The sequence below is a fragment of the Rhinolophus ferrumequinum genome, chromosome 16 (assembly GCF_004115265.2).
Source record: "Rhinolophus ferrumequinum isolate MPI-CBG mRhiFer1 chromosome 16, mRhiFer1_v1.p, whole genome shotgun sequence".
NCBI lineage: Eukaryota > Metazoa > Chordata > Mammalia > Chiroptera > Rhinolophidae > Rhinolophus > Rhinolophus ferrumequinum.
Genome location: NC_046299.1, coordinates 50,558,198 through 50,584,665, shown reverse-complemented (window position 1 = coordinate 50,584,665; position 26,468 = coordinate 50,558,198). Strand labels below are relative to the sequence as shown.

The 26,468-nt window shown below is 38.7% G+C and overlaps 1 protein-coding gene across 2 annotated transcripts; it reads right to left on the bottom strand.

Annotated features, from left to right (window-relative positions):
- Window positions 1-116: 116 nt before the first annotated feature.
- Window positions 117-25,131, bottom strand: OIT3 (oncoprotein induced transcript 3). 2 transcript variants are annotated; one of them, XM_033130759.1, is made up of 9 exons: window positions 24,859-25,131; window positions 20,758-21,132; window positions 19,319-19,426; window positions 15,111-15,233; window positions 11,594-11,716; window positions 9,545-9,705; window positions 7,449-7,864; window positions 2,353-2,452; window positions 117-782 (listed from the first exon to the last, which is right to left on the bottom strand). In XM_033130759.1, exons 1-9 carry the CDS (start codon window positions 24,920-24,922, stop codon window positions 591-593), a joined length of 1,662 nt encoding a protein of 553 aa, XP_032986650.1. In that variant the 5' UTR covers window positions 24,923-25,131; the 3' UTR covers window positions 117-590. The 2 variants fall into 2 exon arrangements, with proteins under 2 accessions (XP_032986650.1, XP_032986652.1); XM_033130761.1 differs by lacking the exon at window positions 15,111-15,233 and having other exon boundaries at window positions 24,859-24,991.
- Between the last annotated feature and the right edge of the window lie 1,337 nt (window positions 25,132-26,468).

Here is a 26,468-nt window from a genome sequence, read left to right as displayed (position 1 = left end):
ATGAATTTATTAACATTTATTAATTGAAAATATTTCATTTAAGACAATATAAAAATATGAAAAGAAAATATTGTGTAAGAGAAAAACCAAATAGAAAAACCAATTTTTAGCTCACACTTATACTGATAAACTTCCAAATCTCCTATAACTATTCTGTATTTGAATTGAAATTTCAGGGTATAATTATTATTTACATATTTCAGGAATCACTGAGTATTTAAGTCATAGTTTCAAGCAACTATTTAATTTTTTTTTTAAGTTCTGAATTTGAAATATTATACCCAGCTTCTGATTTTGGGGTCTTACTGCATCCTGCACTACATGTTTTATCCTAGGAAAGAATGGGGGGATGGGGTGAGCTGCTCTCTCCGTGGACAGCATAGTTTTCTTCCGTAGGAGGCTGAAGCCCCAACTGGGTCAGGTCAGTCAGCAGTGAGCTGACCTCTCCTGAATCAGAGTGAGTCAGTTGTGGGAATTCGTCTAAACCCACAGCATGAGGTTTAAAAGAGAGCAGGGTTCTACAGTGTTGACTGATGTTCTCAGAAGGCGCGGGGTGAAGGTCCAAAGAGGCGGGCAGCCGGAAGCCAGGACTAGGGTGTTGGATCGCCCTCCTCCTTCCAGTCAATGCTGATCGGGCCGCTCGTCAGCATCTGGCTCTGCAGACCGGCAGTGTCCTGGCCTTCTCCTGCCTCACGACGCATGCGCCGGTGGCAGCCCTGTGCACAGCGGGAACGCTCCTCTAGCATTCCACAGACGAGGACCTGGCAGTGCAGAAACACTTCCTGGAAAGACCATGATTATAATGAACAAAACCTGTGAAAACAGCTGTCACGTGTGGGGCACTTTCTCAAGGCAGACACCATACCACATGTTTCATATATACCAGGGATGCCCAAAAAATGTATACACATCACTTGTATCCATCTTTTATTATCGGTATAGATTGAGTATTACAATTTTAATAGTTGTTTTCCTTTCTTAAATGTGTATACATGGTTTTGGCACCCTCTATATTACCTCATTTTACCTAAACAGCAATCCTTTGAGGTAAGATGTCATCACCCTCATTTTACAGATGAGTAAAGAGAGGTGAGGGAACTTGCCCAAATTCACACATTCAGTAACGTGGCAAACACACAGTCCCGTGGATGATTTAAAACCCCACATCCATAACTTCTGCGTTTGTGCAGGGCCTGGAGAGACCTTTGTGAAGACAGCATCTAATAATGTTAACGTCTTTATCCCTCACATCAAGGTCTGGGAATAACATCAGCTCCCATGCACTTCTGTGTAAAATAACAAGTTCTTTCTCCAAGCTTCTCCCTATAAGTAACTTCCCATAGCACGCTGCCTAGTGGATGAGGGAGATCAGCCTTAGCCATCATGGTTAGCAGTTGTTCTGGAACAGTGGTATAGCTGGAAATGACATGAATACACTTAAGTGCAGTGTGGAAAGATTGCTGGGCTCTTAAACTTCCTTTTGTTAAAAAGTTTCAACAACTCTACTGAAACAAAAAATAAAATACTGCTACCTTAACATACTCTAGCCTCTTATAATCTCTATTCACGTATGTATTTTTTTAAATGTAGCATATTCAGTATGCATGCAAATTATTAGAACAGTTTATTCATATCTCCTTTTTATATATTTCCATGTTTCTGTATCATTTTAATAACTGCTTAATACTGCACTCATTGATATACTGCAGCCCTGTTTGTTTGGGGCTTTCTTTTTCACTCCCTTTATAACAATTCTCTATAAACGCATCCAACAAATCTTGTTTTTCTTTTTTTGCTTGTTTATTTTTGGGAAACTGTCAAAATTGGAATTTTTAGATAAAAGAGAATATGATGGTTTTATGGTTATCATTACATATCGTCACGCAACTTTCCAGAAAGTGTACCAATTTATACTGTCACAGTATACGTCTTATAACTTTGCAAGCATTGTGATTTATAACTTTTATAAATTTAATGTATGTAAAATAGTCTTATAATTCTTTTAATTGGCATTTTAAGTATTATTTTCAAGGACCATTTTACTATTTTGTCTTGTCTGTGAATTTTCTGTCCATAGTCTTTGCCATGGGACTATCACACAGGCTTTTTCAACTATAACACCTACCCTAGGAGGATTTAAAATTGTGATCCTATAGTATTTCCTTTGAACAAGTACAGTTATTTTATTGGGAGGGGGACAGATAATGATGATATTCATGAAGGTGTGAAGCTTCTAGATGGCTAGTTTTACAGTCTATTTTATAGATGCAATGCAGATCCTAACCATGAGCTCATAGAATGTCACTAAGAAGGGAGGCTCAGGCCAGGGGGTTACAAAGGTGTTCAGCTTACCTTATGGTCTTTTCCCACAAACTTGAAGACAGGGACCTGGAAGTGCTTGGCTAGGTGATCCCGTGATGTGTACTGCTTTACTGAGTCATCTGAAACACAGCTGGAAGTAGGACGGGAGAGCACATAAGACTTGATTGTTTAAACAGAGGTGGAAAAACAATCCAGTCCACTGTATTTGGCCCAAGGAGAGGCAAACTGGGTGGAGGGGGCTGGGCTGCGCTCAAGCTTTTTGAGAATGAAGGAAAAATGAAATTCCCTTCCTGTGAGGCATCTTCAGACACAGCTCTGTTCATTAACACTGTCTGTCCCATCTGTCATTCACTGTGCCCACAAATGGCACAAGGACCTCCTGTTTAGTCAATGTATTGAAGTATTAGCAACAGTGGTAACATTTATTTCAAAAATACCTTTTAAAACAAAGGTATCTTTGTAAGGCTGTATTTTTGTTTGTACTATATTGTAGGAATTCTGCATTTGCATACATTATTATTGGTTTGAGAAGACTTTTCTTTAACTAGATTTCATAAATATTCATGAATACCTCAAGACTTACCCTGAAGGGGATTCAAGGTTGAACAAACCCCAGTTTGCGCATCAAAGAGCTGCATAAAGAACCAAGTTTCTTAGAGAATAAATAACTGGATCTATCGGGAAAAGTCATTCACCTCCAAATTGTTTTAATTCCTCTTTTCCAAAGTTTAATGCTAAACTGTAGTTTGATTGGGTTTGAGGGTTTTAATCTTAGGTCTACTGCTCAAAGTGAACTCCTAGGCTCACCTCATGGTTAGCTGGGGGAAAAGAAATATTATGAATAGTCCAGGCCAAGGTTTCGTGCTGATATAACTTGTCTCCTTAAAGTTTAAAGGTTAAAGGATCACACTTGTACTTTCTTTTCCATTCTGAATTCCAAATGAACTTCTTTCTTCTAAGTATATTTTCCTTTATATGGATACCTAACAGTCCCTGTCTACCCAGCCAGGAAAAAAGTGAGGATCGGCTATAAACTCCTGAGACACTGGGCTCCATTTGCTTGCAGACCACTTTCTAGTTCATTGCTAATCGCTGTTTCAGTGCTTGAAAAATCCAATAAAATTGTTTAAAAATAAGGTATCTTGACTTGTATGACTACTAGTATTCCTCTAAACTAAAGATCTAAATATATAATGGGCTTTCTGTTATTTTTTGTATTTATGTATTCATTTCCCTGAGGTAAAATTAATTTCTATATCTTCTGATTATGTTCTATGATAAATCCTATTGTACATCTAATCTGTGTAACAAACTTTGCTGGGTGATGCAGAGGATATAAAGATGAATAATATGGTCTATGAAATCAAGGAATTTATAGTCCAATATTTATAATAATACCGTGTTTCCCCCAAAATAAGACCTAGCCAGACAATCAGCTCTAATGCGTTTATTGGAGCAAAAATTAATATAAGACCCAATCTTATTTTACTATAATATAAGACTGGGTATAATATAATACAGTATAACATAACATAACATAACATAACATAACATAACATAACATAATATAATATAATACCGGGTCTTATATTAATTTTGCTCCAAAAGACGCATTAGAGCTGATTGTCCCACTAGGTTTTATTTTCGGGAAAACACGGTAATAATAATAACATGATATTAAAATGGCATGTTCATCTAAGTGTCTCAGCATTTTCAATTTATTTTTATCTAAAAATACTAGAGGGGTGGGGAATTGGGAATAAAAAATAAAATAAAAATAATTGAGTTGTGCTTACAGTGTATAATACACACTAGATTTCAAAGACTTAGCAGGAAAAAGAATGTAAACTATCTCACTAATTATTTTTTTATTGATTCGCTATTGAAATAACTATTTTGGAGAAATCTGGTTGAATAAAATATACTATTAGAGTTTCAAAATAAATTTAAAATTTTATTATTTTTCTTTAAAAGGGGAAATGAGGCAGAGAGAGTTTGTTCCTGGGTAACACATTACAGAATAGAACCCAGGACAAATTCTTGCTCTTGATTTGGTGTTTGCTGTGATTAGACAATACTAGCTCTGTCAACTTCAAGTTCATAAGCTAAAAGAAAGGAATGATAGTATATGATAATCCAAAGAAACCGATTATCCAAAAGTCGTCCAATATTTGACTTAGGAATTCAACATGCTTCTTTTTCTGGAGATTAACTTTCTAATTCTACTTTGCTGAGGCACGTATTAAATTATTTTGCATTCTCAGGGTGTATGCAAACTAAATCTAGAGGGAGGTGAATCAGATGTGTTAAATATCAGGGGAAACTAGCCTGATTTCAATTTAAGCTGAGGACAATGAGTCATCAAACAATTTATAAATGTAAGTAAACTGCATTATGCTTATTATGATAAATGCTTATTCAATAATTAATTGGGGAAATATTCAGTGACCCTTTTTATAGGCTAGGCATTAAGGAGGAAGGAGACGGAAGGAAGGTTTTTAGCTCAGGGAGAAATCAGGGAAAGCTTCAAGGAGGAAATAAACCTGCTGAATCTTGAAGAACCAGTAAGAATCAGACAGGAAGAAGATTTCAGGCAAAACAAACAACAGGTGCAGAATCAGGAGAGGTGTAAGAAACAATAGAGTTTGGAAATTGCCTGTAATTCTCTTTGGCATGAATAGAAACTGGAGAAGATAGAGGTCAGAGGGTGAGGCACAGGGAGCCAAGCTGAGAATTGTATTTTATCCTGAGGGATTATCTTATATGCACCATTATTGTACTACCCATTATTATACTGGAGATGGGACTATTGGCCTGTTTACTAAATAGGCCTACACAGCTGTGTTTTTGAGTTCTTGTCTCTGCTTTTTAAGCATTTAAATTTCTTCCACAGCTTTTTCCCCCCTGCTTTGTATGTGCTAAGGGCTGGAAAATTAAATAGCACAGCTTCTTAAAACTGTCCAAAATAAAAGATATAGTCCTTAATTGAGGGTCTAAATAACGAATATATAAATAAACTTCATAAGTTTTTATTGAGATTACAGGTTACATGTTTTCCTAGGAACTGAGTTATGATTATGCATTCATTTTTGCAACATGAAATATGAAGGATAGATAAAACTCTTAGTGTGAGAGAAATGTTCTCTCTTTTGATTATATGTTTATTGTATGCCAATAGTAGTTCAATAGAGCTGTAAAAAAAATTAAACAGGAACCAAAATCCACTCTCCTTCAAAAAGTAAATTCATTCCCTAATCTATCTAGCATTATGTATGTGTCTGAAAAAAAGAAATAAAAAATGATGCCTCTACTTTCCATTTTAGAACTTTCTGGAGGTCACTTTAAGATGGCAAGCTATCCAACGATCTATGGATCCCCGCGAGGCCTATTATTGGCCTTCCAAAGCAGCTCAGCGTGACCAATTTTTCATATTCTGAAAAACGCTAAGGAGACTACAAGAATCTAAGACTAAAAGTACTCCTGCTGGTAAAGTTAAATTTACCAACCAAAGGCAATCAAGAGCCATTAAAAGGTTTTCAGCAGGGATGGGAATATAAATATACATTTTTTCCTTTTGACTGGATACCCAGGGACTCTGCGGAGCTGAGAATTGAGAGCTGAGATGTAGTAGGCTGCGTGAGGAAGCGGTTTCAGCGGTCCAGGTGAAAGATGATGGGCGCTGGAACTAAGTCAGTAAAAGCGGAATACAGAGAATGAGGTTGGGGTATTACTATTTTTTTAAAAAACCTTCTCCGTTGACCCTAATGTGCTTCAGGGTTTGCAAATCACTGTGCAAGAGATGGGGAGCAGCAGGCAAAGGTTGCCTGTGGTGGGAGATCTGAAGAAGGAAAAGCAAAGGAGACATTTCAAAGGGTCTATCAGGCCAGCTAGCGAAGGGTATGAACTGGAGGCACCCTTGTGGGGCTCTAACTAGACCACTTCCCTTTTGTGGTCTAAAAGATCCTGATTCTCCATGAGCTATGTCCCATCTGACACCGAGAACAGAGAAGAAACTGATGAGATATTACTATGAGTCTGGAGTTTGGCGTGTGAACATCCTAGGACGGAAGCAATGGGCGTGATAACTGCTGGGCTTCCAAAAATACCTTGTGACACACGGTTTTCAATCCAAGGAGCCTTCGGAAATATGGAAATCTCCTTCGTATAAAACAAGCAAACTAGTGAGGGGATTGGAGGGCAGTCGGTGACCACAGGATGGCCACGGGGTTTGAAAATTAATCTGGGGAACGTAATTTGGTGGTTACCAGAGCGTAAGGGGGTTGGGGGGTGGGGGATGAGGGTGAGGGGGATCAAATGTACGGTGATGGAAGGGGAGCTGACTCTGGGTGGTGAACACACAGTGTGATTTATGGATGATGTGATACAGAATTGCACAACTGAAATCTATGTAATTCTACTAACAATTGTCACCCCAATAAATTAAAAATAAATTAAAAAAAAAAAAAACAAGCAAACTAAAACAAACTTGATTGATCTTTCTTCTCCTAAAATCTACCAAGTATTCTCTCTTCACTATCAAACTTCTGAAAAGAGGAGCCGACGTTTGCTGTTTCCATTTCCTCATCGCCTCGCATTTCTCAGCCCCCACCTGGTCCTCAGGGCCTACCCTCTCTGAACAGGTTAATCAACCCGATAGTTTCATTCATGAACAGGAGTGATTCTCTTTCTTTTATCTCTAGTCCTGACCTCGTTCTTGGGTCTAACTGATACACATTTCCAACTGGCCCCTGAACTGCTCTTCCTATGTATCCTGTAGGCATTTACAATTCAATTCTATTACTTGGAATTATATTCAATAGTTCCACTTCACATCTGCTTTTCTACCTACATTCATTCGTCTTGGTTAATGGCATCTAGTCAGTCATCCGAGCTAGTCCCCTTGGAGTCATTTTTGACTCCCTTCTCCATCACCAGTTTTTACCTCCAAAATGTAATAAATAAATGGTTTCTGCACTAATTAAGAGTTCAGGAGACTGCCGTGTCGTTTTAGGAAATGACTCCAGGAGACTGCCGTGTCGTTTTAGGAAATGACTCCGTATGCTTCTGCACTTAGAGTTCAGATGTAAACTGGGAATAATAAACCATTTAAGCAGCAGCATAATTACCCATCCTGGATAAGGTAGTACTTCAGGATCTCATCGATCTTGGAAGTGGGGGTGGCAAAACAGCTCTCCACTAGGCTTTCTAAGCCATTCACGTGCACCAATGGCTCAATGCCAAAGTACAGGGAGTCTCGAAGCTTGAGGGTGGGCAAAGCTTCCCGGTAAGGCTCTTCAAACTCATTGTCCTTGAAGATCTCCAGGGTGAACGGGAAGATTCCATGACTGCGGCTCATGATTTCCAGTGGGGTGTTTCGAAGGTTGGGAACGTATCCTTCAGAAATGGTGTACAGGCGCGGAAACTCACAGGTCACAGGGATCAGCAGTTTGCTGGTTCGGATGATGATGTCCCCACTGCTCCCTGGGGTCTGTTTGGGTAGACCTGTCACAAGGTTGCTTGCCACGATCTTGTCATTCACCACCTGAGCCAGGCCAGGGTGAGGAGAGGAAAGAGATTTTACATTTATTTCTACAAAGCTTTTTTTTCCCCCCACTCCTCTTAATTATAACAATCTCCAATCCTCAAAACACATTAGAGATTTGGTTGCTGAAGTCTTTTTTTATTTTTATTTTTATTATTTTTAATTTTTTTACATATGACTTTATGGTCAACCCACACATTGTTCTGGAATATTATTCATAAAACCCGAGCTATGCAGAATCAGCCAATTCAAAGCTCTGATGTTTTAGGAAAAAGGAGCTTCTGTATATTATTTTTGTCTGTAATCCTAGACCAGTGATCATGCTGCGGCGTGACCTTGTGCTGAACTTACCCTCACACAGAACTCCGTTGACACATTTATGCACGTAATTGTCAATGTTTTATCTCCAGCCTCATCCACTCTCCTGTGTACCAGAAACTCCGACTCATCATGAGGCATTTCCATTTGATTATCCACAGGCATAATAAACAAAACTTGCCAAAGGGGGACCACCTTCTCCTCGAATATCTCCCCATGTATCCCCCCAAGTCTCATTAGCACTCTGATTTTCTCTTAGTCAGACTCAATAAATCAATATTTGTGGAATCAAATGATTGCAAGGGTCTCTGCACTGATCTCCAGGATTCAGGTCCCCTTTCTCCTATACCTCTTGCGCACTTCTGATTTCATCATTGTGGTACCTGCTTAACCCCATGTCTATGGGCTAAAGCCCAGACGCCTCATGCTGGCACACAAGGCAAATCTCCCCCCATCTACTTTTCCAGTTTCCTTTTCCAGAATGAATTCCTTGCCAGTTAGGATGCATTGCCCATTCACCGCAGCATAAGCCGTAAGTATCCCCATCGCTGGGACTTGCTCACTTGTTTCCCATCTGAGATGCCCTTTCTTTTCCTCTCTGCCTGTATAAACCACACACATGCTCCCACTCCACTTGGAGTCCTATTTGTCTTGACTGCCCTAGTGTTTGTCCCTTTCTGGCCTCCTACAGCACCTGTCATCTGGATCACTGTCTCTCATGTATATTTCGTGTATATTGTCATCTCAATACTACTGTGTATATTCCTGAAAATCAGGCATCTGATTTCATATATCCCTCAGACACCCCAGCACAGGGCTGTGCACAGATTCTTGGATGAAAGTATAAACCTTTTACTTCCACGTGTGTCAATACTTGAACTCATTTGCTGCCTCATAAATGGACCACCATCTGTATCAGTTGCTTTCTTCAAGTAAAATAATTGCTACTGATGCTGATGTACTCAGCAAATGTCTACACATACTGGAGAGATGGGGCTATTTGAGAACAGAAATAGTAGAATGTCTTCTTAACGTCCCATCCTCACAGAGCTAGGACCACAGCAGATGGTCAATAATACATTTGTTAAATAAATGGCAAAATGGATGTTTTGAATTCCATTCTTTCATAGAAATATTTTGGGTGGCTGGTTAGCTCAGTTGGTTAGAGCATGGTGTTGATAGCACCAGGGTTGCCAGTTCGATCCCCACATGAGCCACCGTGAGCTGCACCCAGCTTTAAAAAAAAGAACAAAACTAGAAATATTTCATCTAGGACAGAAGCCATACTGCATACCTCTGTCAAACCACCCCCCAAATAACTGGCTTTGGGTTATTTCCCAGTATCCTTCAGCAGAAACCTACATCGACCACTGTGCCACACGTCTTGAGGGAGAAGAGGATGTTGACGTGGGTGCCATTGGATACTCCTCGGCAGGAGGTGTTGGTCAGGAAGAGCTCCAGGCCGCCAACCAGGTCCCTGGGGACGCTCACTTCAATGGCGTCCGACTTGCACAGCACGGGGACTGCAGCACAAAGGGGCTATTGTTAGAACCGGGAAGGCTGAAGGGGAGCGGGGTAAAGAAGTCTTCTGGGAGAATGAATTTCACCCCCACACAACTTGAGCTTTTTGTTCTATCCTCAAGGAAATCGATGAGGCTGGTGAATAAAACCAGGACTCTTAATTCCCAAGGCTGTGGTCAAATAATGCTCCTGAAATAGATCATTCCCCGAATGAGGAAATACTGTGTTCAAGTTTCAGTTCAACAGAGGTTTATTTCAAAGTGTGGCTAGCATAACTCCATGAACTGAAACACCCAAAAGATTAACTTTTAGCACAAACACAATTTATTGGTAATACAGAAAAAGTACTGCTTTGATATAGGCTTAAATTTTATAACGGTCCTGCTTCGACTTTACTGGCCCATAAAACAGAGGTAATAAAAACAGTGTTAGTGCACTTGGGGAAGAGTTCCAGATTGTCCTTGCATTGTTCAGTAAACCATAAACCCTGACTATAAATTCCATTTTAACTTAATATAGAAAAGATAAAAAAGATTGCTTCTCTTTAGCATTCCCATGTTCACTTCTTCAGGTTCTACAAATACCCTAAAAGGAATACTTATGGGTACTGTCAGAAAATATGTGAGGACAATAATATTTGAGGACATATCAGAGCAAATGGTACAGTAAAAAGAAATCAGGGGTAGTTGCTCATTAAATATTTGGTGGGTGAATAAATTAATATTCTGAACATAAATAACTAGATTTCCAGAAAATCGTTCTCAGAGATTGTTGATGCTCGTATTGTAAATGTATGGAGAAGAATCAGTTTTCAAGAGCTTCTTCTTTTTTATTTTTTTAAATTAAAGTTTATTGGGTGACAATTGTTATAAAGTTACATAGATTTCAGGTGCACAATTCTGTCATACATTATCTATATCTCACATTATGTGTTCACCACCCAGAGTCAATTGTCTTAAGGGCTTTCAACTTAGTTTCACAACTCAATTATCCGTTAGAAAAGAGAAGAACTGCATCCATGTCTTAGACTTCTAAATTGAGTATTAATTATACAATTAATAATAGAAATTTGAGGGAAAAAAATCAAAGGTAAAAAGCAAAGGAAACCATGTGACCCGCAATCCCATTTCTGGGTATTTATCCAAAAGAATTAAAAGCAGGATCTCAAAGAGATATTTGCATACCCATGTTCATAGCAGCACTATTTACAATAGTCAACAGGTACAAGCAGCCCAAATGGCCATCAAAACATGACTGGATAAACAAAATGTGGTGTGTACACACAATGGAATATTATTCAGCCTTATACAGGAAGGAAATTCTGTCACATGCTACAACATGGATAAACCTTGTGGACATTAAGCTAAGTGAATAAGTCAATCACAAAAAGACAAATACTGTATGATTCCACCTGTTTATGAGGTATCTAAAGTATTCAAATTTATAGAAATAGAAAGCAGAATGGCGGTTGCTAGAGGCTGGGGGAGGGAAAAATGCTGAGTTGTTTAATGGGTGTAGAGTTTTAGTCTGTACGATGGAAAAATTCTGGAGGTGTTGGACAATAATTTGAATATACTTAATACTACTGAACTATACATTAAAATTAATTTAGATGGCATATTTTATGTTATATATAGTTTTTTACCACAATTTTTTAAAAAGCAAATGAGAATTAGCTTTTTGGTAATCTTTTCTTAGAGATCTTCTCTTTTGAATGATTCCAGAGTGAAAATTTAGGGACACACACTGCTGGAAGAGCTGGTGTTCTGAAAGATGAGAATCTTGAAATATCTGGGTGAGGAAGGCAGGGAGATTGGGGTAGGGGGACAGGGGTTGAGAGGGAGGAAGAAGCATGAATCAGAGCAGAGGCCAAGCCCAGGCATGTACTACCTTGGCAAGTGTGGTTATCCTCAGACAGCACCAAACCCCGGGGACATTCACACTGGTAGCCCTTCTCAGACACCAGGCAAGAATGGCTGCAGCCGCCATTGTTATTGTGGCATCCTTCAATGTCTGCAATAAAAACCAAAAGAAAAGGGAATAATCTCGCAGACCTCTTCCCCAAACACTCTGGTTCTTGGGATGGCACTTTTCCTCGGGGATTATACTTAACTCATCACAGTATCACTGGGGCCTAACCCACTCCCTAAGACATGTAGGGAAGCCCACCAAAACTATTAAATGTTATAGTTACAAAGCACAATCTTAGAACATCTACATCTCAACTCACTTAAACTGGTCATTTTCTAGAATGTCCTTCAATCTGCATTTGTCTGTTTTTCTCATAGTTAGGTTATGTTTGGTGGGAAGAAGACCCAAAAGTCATTTCTTAATTGCTGTAATATTTAATTTATCCAATTCAAAATTTTATAGAGTATTATTGATGTAAAAAGGACGAACCGAATATAAATTCTACTGGACCAGCTTGGTGGATTAGAGTTATTGCCAGTTTGTTGGATAACCAGCCCCTCTTCTCAATCTCTAGGAATAACAGCACTGGGGATACGCATCTTGGGCTGACAGCATACTATGAAAATGAAGCCTGGACAACACACTAAGAGAGTCCCCTCAGTCAAGCTCTTTGTGACATTCCTCTTAGAAGGCAGTTTTTTAAAGTTGCCCTTTAAAAAATTTTGCATTTTCAAAAAGCATACTCAATCAAATGACAAAAAGGAAAAATATTCAATTGAAAACTGAAGAAACCACCATGTGATTTCATAGTTAGCAGAGGAAAAATACTGACCTTTGTAGGCTCTGGACATTATCTTCTAGTCAGGGGTCATCAAACTCTGGCCTGCTATATGTTGTTGTAAATAAAGTTTTATTGGCACATAGCCATGCCCATTCATTTACCTAGTGTTTATGGATGCTTTGTCACTACAGGGGCAGAGTTAAGTAGCTTCAACACATTCCACATAGTCCATGAAGCCTAAATATTTACTATTTGGCCTCTACAGAAAAAGTTTGCTGACCCCTGTTCTAGGGGTAAGATAATAAAAGAAAATGCTTTCAAATTATTTGAGATGCTCAAGGAAAGATACGTATAAGCTGAATTTCTAGTTATAACTATAACTCTTAGTTCAACCATAGTAAAAAAAAATAGTTTTTTGGAACACCAGTAAATTAACTTGAGATGAATCAGTTTTTGTGAAACACATAGAGAAAATAAATTTGTAATGAATTAATCTTTGCAAAATTTAAGAGAGATAGGCTATCACCTGTTCATAAACCTGTGTAATTAAAAAGAATAAAAGTACTCCTACGGGTTTTTGAAATAGATAAAAATGATATATAACAGTATAGAAGCATGCATAAAAATATGCTATTAAGATGTTACAGTCAACATTAACAGGAATTTTTTTTTTTCCTCAAAAATTATCTTCTTTAAGTCTAATTTTTCTGGGTCTCAATTTCAATATCTGTAAAATGAAGGGTTGGACTACATGTTCACTCAGGGGCCAGGTCTAAAATTGCACAGCGCCAGATAAATTGAAATTCTAAGTCAGCTTAAAGGATTTAAGTCTCTTATAAAGATACACCAAAGTGCTTAGAATGGATATACCTGGCAAGTGTGATTGAGGGTCATTTTAGTTATCTTTCTTTTATTCCTCTGTGTTTTCTTCTATGAACATAACACTTTCAAAACAAAATAATAAATATTACTTAAAAATTAAAAAAAGCTTTTTATTTTAAAAAAGAAGATTAATTATTTAACAGATGAGCTAAAGAAACAAATACGTTTGGACTATCAATAAAACTTAAGGATTACAAATACGAATCTTAATCATAAAGCATAACTCATATACAAATTTTATCTTCTGCTAAAATATTTTTAGTTATGATTATTAGGTTTTCAAATAATATGAGGATTAACTGTAATATTTCCATTAAAATTTTCATGAAAAATTACAAATGTTCCTCATGGAACGTTTCATTAATATTCAAATATGCAAAGATTATTGCATAAAGTAATTAAGATTTAAGGAGGATTCAGGACATTACTCTTAGTCAATAAAATTTAAAGTACATTTTGTCTTGTGCTAAGGAACAATAATTTAATATTCTGGTTAATGGTCCCTCAGTTAATAATGCAAACTTTGTTGTATGGAATAAATTGTGGGCACTAACCATAATTTTTCCTTTTATAAGCAGTATTATAACTCTATTATGCCACATATTCAATTATCCTGTGGGATAAACCACATATCCTCTATAAACAATAATAATTAAGCTATTATTTCTTCATATAATTTGCAAAGAATTGGTTTTTTCCCCCTCAATTCCCAGTGTCATGAGATTCAAACTTATTAAAGTAGAAGTGATAAACTTTTAGTTGTGATAACTTGCAAGGGCAAATATGCCTTAGAGAAAGGACATTATCTAAGTTTCATGTAATAATAGTAAACAATTTCCATTTCAATTATTTGACATAGATTTCAAATTCTTTTTATTACTTATTCGTATACAATATATACAGCAGTCCTGCTATTAAAAATACTTTTACTGATCTCCAAACAATGTATTAATCTCCAATAAATGCAAAGCACACGAAGAAAAAAATGGCTTCATGTAAACCAGTTTCCCAAACTTCTAAGAAGGTAAGACATTTATGGAAGTTGGTAAAAACACAAACTGTAAGGCCCATCCCATCCCACTGAACCAGAGTGTCCACGAGAGAGGCCTGGGAAGGGCCAGCTTTAAAAGCACCCAGGTGATTCTCCTCAGCAGGGAAGTGTGAGAAACATTGCTGTAAATCATTTGTTAGACTGCCTGCCTCTATTACCTTGCTACTCAAGGTAATAGACACCTCATCATAGGTGTCACCTAGAAGTTACTTAGAAACGCAATATCTTGGCCTGATCCCAAACCTACTGAATCAGAATCTGCATTCCAACAAGATCCCAGGTGATTCGTGGACACATTAAAGTTTGAGAAACACAGACTACTGATATTTATTTTCCAAATTCTAATGGTGGCTCTCTGCCTCTTGTGAAATGCAACATCTCCCTCCTGTGAAGTCTTGGAGACAAATTCAACACTGAATTCTGTTGCAAGCATTTTCAATGATGATCAACCTCTTCTGTCATTCCTTTATGAAGCCAAACTGTCGTGTTTCCCCAAAAATAAGACTAGCCGGACAATCAGCTCTAATGCATCTTTTGGAGCAAAAATTAATATAGGACCCAGTATTATAATGTTATGTTATGTTATCTTATATGATATGATATTATATAAGACCCGGTCGTATTTTAATTTTTGCTCCAAAAGACACATTAGAGCTGATAGTCTGGTTAGGTCTTATTTTCGGGGAAACTGTTCTAATGTTGGGCATTTTCATGAACATCAAAGAAGAAGCCAGTGGCTTATTCTGGGCTCTTGATTTGAATCCTTTCTTACCCATTCTCACCTTCACAAGTCTTGCCATCACTTCTTAGTGTGCGGCCAACTCCACACTCACAGCGATATGAATTTTTGAGGTTTACACAGATCTCACTGCAGCCACCATTGTTTTGCTCACATTCATTTTCATCTGGAGAAGAAAAACCACACCGTTTACATACTGCTGAGCACCTCGATCTTTTCAACCCCCTTAGCAGAATCTCCACATCTTTTCAGATCCTGTTGATACACTTTTCCACAGCCCAAATCCCTCGCTGAAATTCAATATAATCACGTCTATCAACCTGAGCTCCTCAACCAAGTTATTTGTCCATCTGCCCTCTGCTGGAGTAGAAGGCACCTACTTGTTGCCAATTACCCCCAAGGGTGAAACTGTAGGAAAATGAAGTTCCTTTTTGTTACCTGGGTTCACCTATTTATTTGCATTGGTGAATCTCACTTTGTCCAATGAGTTCCTGAAGGTTTGTTAAATAAATACAAACTTGTAAATCAAAGTGTGTTTTAAATGCATTAAAGGAACTTACCATTGCAGAATAAACTATCTGACAAAATTTTTGAGACAGTCTTCTGTCATAACATGAACAACTGCTGTCAAAATTTCTTTTAAAAATTGAAATATTCCCATATTGTACTTAAGCCTGATTGTTAAGTCATTTTAAGAATGTGATGAAAAACAGAGATTTTTGTCACAAAAAATGCACAATTGGCAACAAATGTCGACCCCCTTCCTTCTACAAACAAAGGAGAGGAAGCTGGGAGCTAAATTTATCGTGGCTTGGATATAGGACTTAAGCCAGGGTCTGGGGTTTAAACACCCATGAGGTGACAGGAAGTGTGGCACTGGGCCAAAGAAAGGAGCTGGAACAAAAACTGACCAGGACCCTGGCAGAGATGTCCCCACAATGAAATCGGGAGTAGAACCCTGGGAAGCAGTAAGGGAGCTCTCTGTCTGAGGCTGTAAGAAAGAAAAAGCCCCAGAAGCCCCAAGTCTGGCCCTGCCATGGTTGAAATATGAACTTACAGTTTCCACATGGTGTGGGGATATTGAAGCTAAGAAATCGATATAAAATTTGGCCCTGGCTGGTGAAGCTTCTGTGATACCTGACAGAAGCATTTGAAAACGGCTCTGCAGTAAATCTTCCACAAAGCAGGTGATAAGAGCAAGAGCCCCAAAGAAAAACAATTACAACAGAAGATGGTTTGCCATAAACATGAGGAAATGATCCATTATAAGAGAGTTGGCAAGATAACAAACACAAGGCTTTGAACAGGAGATGAACAGAATAATCCAGAAAAATCCATAACACGAGGATCCTAAAACAATCACCAAACAGACAAAAGAAAGGATATTAACCAAGACCAAAAAAGTGTGTAAAAGGACAAGGCAGAATTACAAACAAACAAACAAACACATAGAACTTAAAAATATAGTCAATAAGATTAGAATCTTCATGGGCACCTACTACTTGAAAAGTGGACAGTTAGAGGAACTGGAAGTTGTCCCAGATGTGGCCACACCAGTGCTGGGCCCATGCCTCTCTTCCAAGCCTGCTGACCTTAGGACTGATTTTTTTTCTGTGAAGGAGATATAAATTTCTACTGATTTAAGCCATTGTTATTTGGGGATTTGTTATTATTTATAGCCTAACTTAGAAACTATGCCCCAGCAATTCCACTTTCATGGGTATGCTCTGTAGAAAATCTCACACATAGGGTAAGTTATCATTTTTATATTAATTCCAACAGCACACAAAACAGTGCTAGGTATTGTTATGGGAACACACATAAATAATAAAAGCATGAAAATAGGGACCAGAAGAACACGCACTAACTTCAAAACAGTGAGTACCCTAGAAATTGACAGAAGAAAATAAGAGGGAGTCAAATGACTTTATTTGCATCTGTAAAATTTTATTTTAAGAGAAAAGGGAGAAAAGTTTAACTATAGTCAAATCCGGATACATGAGTGTTTGTTATATTATTTTCCTATATACTCCTCTCTGCCTGAAAAAACTTGCATAATTTAAAATAAATAATTAAAATTATATTTCATTAAAAAATAACTAGGGGAAAATGGACACATGCACATAAACACAAAACTTTGCCACTAATTGCAGAGAATTCATGATGCTCTGAAACTGACAGACAGACCCCACGTAGGACCTGGGGGCTTTTCCCTATGTGCTGGTAGGCAAAGATGTCCAAGAGATGAATTGTTAAGCAAGAGACATGTATGGTATATATGATACTCGACCTTTGGTGTGAAAAAGGACAATAAATAAATGTATATATTTGATTTTTGTATCTGCCTGAAGAAACCCTGGAAGCACACATAAAAAAATAATATAAGAGTTGGTAGGGGAGGAGGGAATTGGAACAAATGGGGGACAAGAGAGCTGGACATTTCACTGTATACTTTTCATGCTGTTTAATTGGGGAATCATTTAAATATATTACCTATTCAAAAGTTGTAATAAAATAAAAGCAAAGAAATGAATGAATTAGACTTATCATGGTGATCACGTCAAAACGTATGTAAATATCTAATCACGATGTTCTATACCTGAAACTAATACAACATTGTATGTCAATTATACTTTAAACAATTTTTTTAAATGAATGAACAAGTCCTGCCTTAAAATGAAGCCAAATATTTTCTGACAGATGTGTGTGTGTGTGTGTGTGTGTGTGTGTGTGTGTGTAGTGTGAAGGGTGAGGAGAGGTTATAGGAACCACTGTCTCCCGCACCCCAAACTTTTTAGCATTAAATCACATAGTCAAAATGGACCATGCAAGAACCCTAACAACTGCTACAGGGGTTGTTAAACCTAAACATGCTCCATAGGATGGTCAGTGGCTTCATTTAGGAGACTGAAGAACAAAAGCTTTTCTAAAATAAGAAGCCATTTACATCCCTTTCACCCTAAGCCCTATCCCATTCTGACCTTGTTACTGTTTTTGAAAAGACGTCCTCCTCCTTTCTCACTAGACTTTTTAAAAATCAATTGGAGTTTTAATACAAGAAGATTTCTAACATAAAAGAGAAAAGAGATGATCTTCAATCTTGGGTTTTTCAAATCTATTTTCTTGCAGTTATAGACAACAAAACATGTGATACAATTAGACAACTCTGGATTTCCCTACAAGTAATCTGACTTCTCTTTCTTACTAGTCAGAGAAACAAACATTATATAATATTAATGAAGCTGTAGGAGTCTGTCCTTGGATAATTCTAGACTAAAGCTATCCAATAGAAATACAAAGCAAGCTATACATGTAATTCAAAGTTTTCGAGGAGTTATATTAAACATTTTGTTTAAAAAATTGGTAAAATTAATTTTAGTAATATAGTCCATTTAATCCAATATGTCTAAAATATTTCATTTCAATATAAAACAACATTAAGATCATTGAGATTTTTTCAATTTTTAAAACTAGTCTTCAAAATCTAGTATGTATTTTACACTTAGCATGTCTTGATTTGGATGCTACATTTTCATGAGAAATACTTGATCTATATTTAGCCAGTCATAAAATTTATAGTTGGTTACTCAAGTTGTTCAAAACATTTTTAGTTTTCCAATGACTGAATCAAGTATCAGTTTTTAAATTTAAATGATGTAAAATTAAAATTCAGTTTTTCAGTCACACTAGTTACATTTCAAGAGCTCCACAATCACACATGGCTTGGCTAGTGCCTCCTGTATTGCACAGCACAACTCTAGACTGTCCCTAAATATTACGTATTTTTTAACATATAAACTATAATATTATATGTAAAAAATATGTATACTTTTTTAAGTAATTTTTTTTATTGGGGAGTATTGGGGAACAGTGTGTTTCTCCAGGGTCCATCAGCTCCGAATCAAGTCACTGTCCTTCACTCTACTTGTGGAGGGCGCAGCTCAGCTCCAAGACTAGTCGCCGTTTTCAATCTTTAGTTGCAGGGGGTGCAGCCCACCACCCCATGCAGGAATTGAACCGGCAACCTTGTTGTTGAGAGCTCGCTCTCTAACCAACTGAACCATCCGGCTGACTCTATACATTTTTTTTATATATAAATTTGGCTTCAGGCTTTTGTTATGAACTAAAAAGGCTGACACCATTCCAAGTGTTCAGAGACCCAAACTGGAAAAACCATGGAGCTCTGAGTCAGGAAGAGTTTTTGATTTGTCCGTTGGATAGCCTGTTTCTATATCAAGATTAGTTTCTTACCAAAGCATGTCTGCCTGTCAGGGCCTAGCACGGTTCCTGGAGCGCACGTGCACTCACTGGTATCCAAGCAGACGCCATGGCAGTCCTCATCGCAGATGTCGTAAAAATCTAGAAGGATAGAAGGATAAAGATGACCTTTTGTGAGGGGTGAGGGCCAGAGGACAACTCTCATTTATGAGAGAGTCTCATGAGTTCAATCATGGGGTACAAGTTTCTAGGCAACATCAGAGAATTCTCATTGTTCAGGGTTTACATAGACCCAATGGAAAGAGATGCTACCCCAGCGACATCTTTTGTCATTTAGGTCAGTGATTCCCAACTTCAGATCCACAGGCCCTTGGGTGTCCATAGTTTCTGCAAATCTCAAACATCACCAAACAGGAGCTGTATTAATAAACATTATCTCCTACTCTTCTATGTACCCTATGTTTTAAATGTATACAGATTTTGATGGGACTGATAACACAAAAATTTATTTGAAAGTATTACTGACCTCAAGTAGCTTCTTCCCATTGTATATCATTAAAAAAAAAAAATCTGTGGATACTGAACACAATACTACCACATGGATATCTGATATATAGTTTTAAAATGGGTCTTCCGAGCAGCTCCCAGACAGCCACATGCAAGGTTGCCAGCTGCCCATTGGCTCTCGAAGGGCAGAGGAAACAACTGTGGTCCCAGAGCCCAGCACAGAAGGAGACATATCTTGGGTGAATGTTCTAGACATTTGTGTGAGTTTACTTTTGCAAACTCCTCAGTCTGGAGCACTTTCTCCTTCATCCATTTCCTGTTTGACAGACACAGTAGGGGCTCAAAAATATTTGTTGATAAAATATATATATTTGAATGAAGATATGATTCATATTCAGTTCTCAGAGCCATCATATATAAATAGCGCTGACAGACAAATAATAAGAGCCAAGCCAAGGCAAAGAGAATTTTGAAGAATGAGAGGATATTTCCCCTGATGGAAGCACTACTCTGGAGACATGAGAGCTTTCTAAGAAATAAAGGAAGAAAGGGGAATAACATTTGTTGAAGACTTGCTGTGCTTGAAGTGCTATGCACACAATAAATGCGATTTAATCCTTTGAAATAAAATAAATAAAATAAAATGGGTTCTCCATGCTCAAAAATGTTGGAAATCTACTATTTAGATAACCTACATCAATATTTCATTTTCTAATCTGTTGTTTAAATGGACCGAAGACAAAATAAAAAGAACTGATTAAATGCATAGCTCCTTTCCCTTTCTATTCTCCAGGAATTTTTCAGAAATCTAAGACCAGATCTCAGAAATCACAATCTGGAGGGACCTGTGGCCCTACATCCATGTTATTCAGACTCTGAGAAATGACCATGACTGAATTTCATATGGCACTTTTCTCTTTGATGCCTTATGGGGGAGGATAAAGAGCACAGGAAAGTGTACTCACAACCACAGTACACATGAAAGCAGACGCTGGGCTTGGTCAGACGATACACATAGTAGCCTCCAGGGCAAGCCTTGACCTCCACCGTGGTGTTCCAGAGGCAGCAGTTCCCATTGAAGCTCGCACAGGCCTGGCGTTGCACAATGCCATCCCCTTCGAGAGGGTGGCTTCCATTGAGCCAGACAGGTGCGTGGGTTCCACAGTGGTTTTCTGGGATGCAGAAGGTGGGCATGGCGTCCCCTGCCATGCCCGTGAAGCGGTACCACTCCCCATCCACATGGTTATCACACAGAGGTGGACCTTGAGACTCATCTAGTTGGTGGTCAGTGTTCCTCCAGGGCTCATTCAGACTGATGTAAGCAGAACAAGGATCTAGGGCTGGGAGGGAAAGGGACACCTCAGAGGCACCTTCTGATATTTCAGATCACAGAGACAACAGCCTGAGTCCACCTTCTTGGTCTTGCATTTTGGCTTTTTTGGGCTCAGAAAGAAATAATCTAATGTCCCCAAATTACCTGTTTAAGATTCCCTGAGTTGCCTTCAACATGTTTCACAAATGCCTTTTACAAAATGATTTCAAATCTCTCTAAGAGTTAGAGTTGGCTTAAGGCTAAACGTTTTATCCCGAGTAATCATTTGATGAAAGGGTGGTTGTTCAGACTAAGGGAGGTTAGAATTATAGTTTCAATGAAGCCTGCTCTGGTCAGACAATATTTCAAGTATTGTGTTCACACCTGGAGGCTACACTTTACAAGAAGAATGACAAACTTGGTGTCCTGAGGAAGGTAACCAGACTTAGAAGGGACCCTAAAATTATTTACTGGGGAAGAAGTTAAGAGCTATAGTTTGGAGAAAAGAAGGCTGAAGGATATCACTTTGCAAACATCTGGAACAGGCTTGTGGAAGAGGACTTAGGTATCCTGTTACAAGAACAAGAACAAATTGTTATGGAGAAGCACATTTCGTTCAGCTATCCAGTAATGGAGAAGCTGTATCACAGTGTGGAAAGCTCCTCATCTTTGGAAATTTTCGAAAGTATTTGGATGGTCATTTGTAAGCAAGATTATAGATGGAATTTTGCACCAGTGGGAAGTTCGACTTGATAATGAATGTGTAAAACTCATTCCACTGAAAAGGAAAAGGCATTTGGCATGTGTCAGCTGCTTTGAAATACACAGAATACTGGCAAGTAGTTACCAAAGATAGTCTCGAAGTGGATGTTGCTATGTATTCCATCACCTTGTTGGAGAGACCATGAACTTTGTGTATTCCCCATTAGCCATGGCGTCATTATGTATAATATAGCAAAGTTTCTCAAGCATGCACTTTTAGTGCATACATCTCATGGACAAATACCTCATCAAAAACATTTTAATGACTAAAGACATCAATATCCCCAGTAGTCTCACTGCTTCCCTCAATTTCAGGGAAATATTGAATTAATGTAGGCCAACTGTCTGCATGAAGAATCTATAAAACCAGGAAATTCTAGAAAGGACACTCGACAGAGAGTACCATCCCTGTCCTTCTTAATGCATGTCAGGCTGACTTAACCGGCATTGTAGGCAGGGAATTCACATTAAGGCCGATTTGCGGGCAGGAATTTCAGTTTTCGCAAATAATGCACAACAATTAAATATGGCTAGGCCATGATCATAAAAGTCTAAGTTATCTAGAAAATATTTTGGATTTTCCCCCGGCTACATTTCAAACTCACGTTTATTCTCTAAACTTCAGCTGCATGTAGAGGGGGGTGTAGCCTAGTGCTAATGGCTCCAATGAGAATATGACAGTTTGGGGACAGGAAATAAGTAGGATATTGCACTTTCTGGAAATCACACACTTACAGAGTTACCCATGGCAGGAGCAACTCTTTCCTTTAAAATGTCCCTGAGGTATCCCCACTATGCCCTAGGTCATAGTTTGATGTCCTGTCCCGGAAAGAAATGTCCTCACTCTTTCCTCGCTAAAGGGAAAAATTCCCTCATCTGCTCTCTTAGCTGTGGTTCTCTTATGAAGCAAGGTTTCCAGGGCAATTTCACAGGTGTTTATAAATTCATAGAAATATTTGATTCATTTCCTTGGCTCTAATTTTATAAAAAATGGTTAGGTACTCAACTTTTAATGGCTTTTACAGAAATTCCTGTTTCATGATTTATAAAGTTTTTCCTTAAATTTAACTGTCATTTCTTGTGCTGTTTGTTAAAAGTTCACTTCCTCTCCTGTTGTAGCAAAGATATGGCACAAACAGGAGAAATTTAAAAATAAATTTATCTCTTGTAAAATAAATAAATAATTTAAAAAATGTTACCCAGGCAATATTTTCAAACATTAAATATACCCATTCCACTTCAGGTATTATGCATACTGCGCCCTATATTGCTGACACTTATTCACAAAGGGGAGAGCCTCAAAAAGAACAGCCCCGTGGGTTCCTTTCAAAGTTCGAGTTAGCCCCCCCTGCCCCCCCAGCTGGGGACTCAGCGAGGTCTGTGCACCCCCAGGGCCGGCACCTCGAGGCTGCCAAGTGCAAAGAAGTAACGTCAATGTCCCCGCATTTTCGTCCCCGGGTTTGCAGAACCAGGAGTCCGCAACCCGCCAGGTCCTCACACCGGATGCCTTTCCTCAGATTGTCCGCAGACTCAGCCGCTCGCTCAGTCCGGAAGCCCCCATATCTCTTTCCTTCCCTCTCCATCCCGGTCCTCTTCCCTTCTCTCCCACTTGGCTTCGGGTTCCCCACCTCCTCTCCTTCCCCTTCCTTCCTTCTCCTTTTCTCTCACTTCCCCTCTCCTCCCAGGACAAGCATCCCCCACCCCCTTACCCTAGCTCCCAAACTTCTCCTTTTATCTTTCTCTGGCATTGAGTCAAACGTCCAAGAAGGGCTGGGGAAAAAGAAAAAGAAAAAGAGAAACCTGGGGAGGGAGACGGTGTATGATTGGAGAGTACAGGTGGTACTAGAAGAGAGTAAGAAGGCAAAGAGTGGGAAGGAAGGGGAGTGGAAATTGAAGGGAGGATGACTTTTCCTTAAGGGACTCTTGGTTAGTTACAGGGTGAGTAATACAGGGTGAGTAAACTTAGTTCAAAGTTATCTTTTAAAAATAGACTCTTAGAACAGTTTTAGATTTAGAGAATAACGGAGAAGATAGTACAAGAGTTTCCACATCCCCTGTGCTCAGTTTCCCCATTAATATCATACATAGTACCTTTGTCACAATTAACGAACCAGTGTGTTGATACATTATTATTAACTCAAGTCCATAGTTTATTTAGATTTCCTTCCTTTCTGCCTTTGTCTCTCTCTGTTCCAGGATTTCATCCAGGATACCACATTACACTGTTTTCATATCCTTAGAGTCTCGAGCCTATTTTTAATGTGTACCCTTAAAGATGCGAGAGCAAGGCCTGAGTTGCCCTGAAAAAATAAATCAGGGCCAATGAAATACCGAGCTACTCAAAAGTGCCAAGAAGGAATGTTCTCGCCATCTCAACCTCCTCTCACCCTGTCTTCCAACTAGAACTTAAATTCTATTGGAAAAAGGAGAGACATTTGTTAGTAACTAGAAATTGAAACTTTTCTTTGCCTTGTTGGCCAGTCTTGTGCCAAACCCGAGGAGGAAGACAGTTTAAAAATCACTCAGTTTGTGTAGAAAGTCTTATTTTCAGATGTCAAGACTAAGAAATTTGATTGACCAGATCTGTGCCTTTCCTGGGGACATAGCTTTCAGTCAGTCCCTTGAAATCATTGAAGAGAAAACTATGTCCTTAACTCTAAACATCTTATTTTTGCTCTTAAAGTTGGAACTATAAAAGTGCCTAGAATATAAAGAGTCTAGAATTCCTTTTACACATACTCCAAGAAATATTTAACTAGTGGAAAGCTGTTGGACATGGCCAATCCATGGAAATTTTGGTTGCCTAGGCAAGAGGCTAAATAGAACACACAACAGAAATTCTCTGAAAATATACCTTCATAGGTTATCGACTTCTCCAACACTATTCTAGACCCAGAATTTAAGATACTGGAATCCAGCTCTTAATAGTCTGTACATAATAGCAAATTCCTACAGACAGTGCCATGTGCCAAGGACTTGACACAAGACTCACCAATTGGTGCCGCAGGTGTAACTGTGATGAGGAGGCAGGTGAGAAGCAGGAACTGAGGCATCATACTGGACCAGCCACCAGAAACTGACTGGAAAGTTCTCTTAATTCCAGTTTTCCTTTGTCCCCTTCTTTTTCAAGGACTTTTTAAAAAGGCCTCGAGGCTCTTACGAAGAAAGACTTCTCAGTACTGGCTGGGGCTTTATCAGAGGAAGAGGATGAGTGGGATAAGGTGTCCGTTGCTCTGGCCTTGACCCCAGATAGAAGTGCTGCTTTACACTGTCAACAGGGTTATTTTATTGATATTTTTCTTTAGGAAAGAAACCTTCACAATCCCTCATCCTCCTATTGTTTTCACTCAAGAATTCCCTGCAACGAGGCCTCCAGTATCTTATCCAGAAGGGAACTCTACATGAGGGATATCCCCTCACGTCAAAATCTTGTTTTGTGACTTCTAGGAATTGATTTCATGATGTGGCAGCTATGCCATTGCATACTGAGAATGGGCTAGAGCTAAACTGTTGGAACTGGTCATCAGGAAACATCTCGGTCAGATGACCAAGGAGTTTATAAGAGCACACAAAAAAGTAGTAAGGACAGGTGTGGAATGGGTACTAAATTCTCTTAAAGCAAACGCCTAAGTCTGTTTTATCATGGTCATTGGTCTCAACACGTCCTAAAGAAACAAGGTTTAAGTTGTTTTTTTGTTTGATTGTTTTTTTACCAATTCAAGAATAATAAATACTTCATGTTTTCACCGTGCCTTTCTTCCCCAAATTTAAAATGGTTTAGTGCTATTTATTTTACTAATTCTCACACTAAGATAGGGCTACACTGAAAAGTAAAGTGACAGTTTACTAGTTTCATTTTTAGACAAAAGAGGGAGAACTCAGTGACCTGTATATTACATGTGGCTGACATAGCCTTCGTAATTATAGACTGGGAGTTTGCCAGCTGCCTGACATTCTACAGACAGTGGATACCTGAGAATTGGCGAGCACTCTTATAACGTGAGGGGAAGGATAAAAAGAAGGGTCGGGGAAAGGTTTTGTTTGTTTTTAAATACTATATTAAACAAGGATCTGAGCAAAACCAGAATTTGCTCTCCTGATCTTACCTTTGCTTTGGGCTTCTTTTATTCCTGCACTTTCATCTACGTTTCCTTTCCTACTAACCACATTTCTAGAGACGGGGAAAAGAGTATTATTGTCTTTAGGAAGCAGTCCTTAAACTTGTCTTTATAATCTCTTAGCACAATTTTTTCCTCTGCCAAGTAGCATTCAAACGGTGGCCCCTTTTCTCTACAGGTTTCAGTTCAATGAAACATTAGTGCTTCCGAGGGGCCAGATGCCATGCTGGTCGCTGGGCCTTTTTTTGACAGTGACTAAGGTAAAAGTGGTCCCGGCAAGCACCGAGTTTACAAGTCTAGCAAGGGATTTCCATTGATCTACACGTGTTGTTAGGCTCTTAAGCACGAATGCTAGCAGAACACAGGCAATTTGACCCTTTGCTTATTCAGTGGCAATTTGATGGCAGCCACGGATGACGCTGGGACTGAGGACCTGTCTCCTCGCAGTTTCCTGTCTCTGAGAGGCCACCTCAGAGCTTCATGT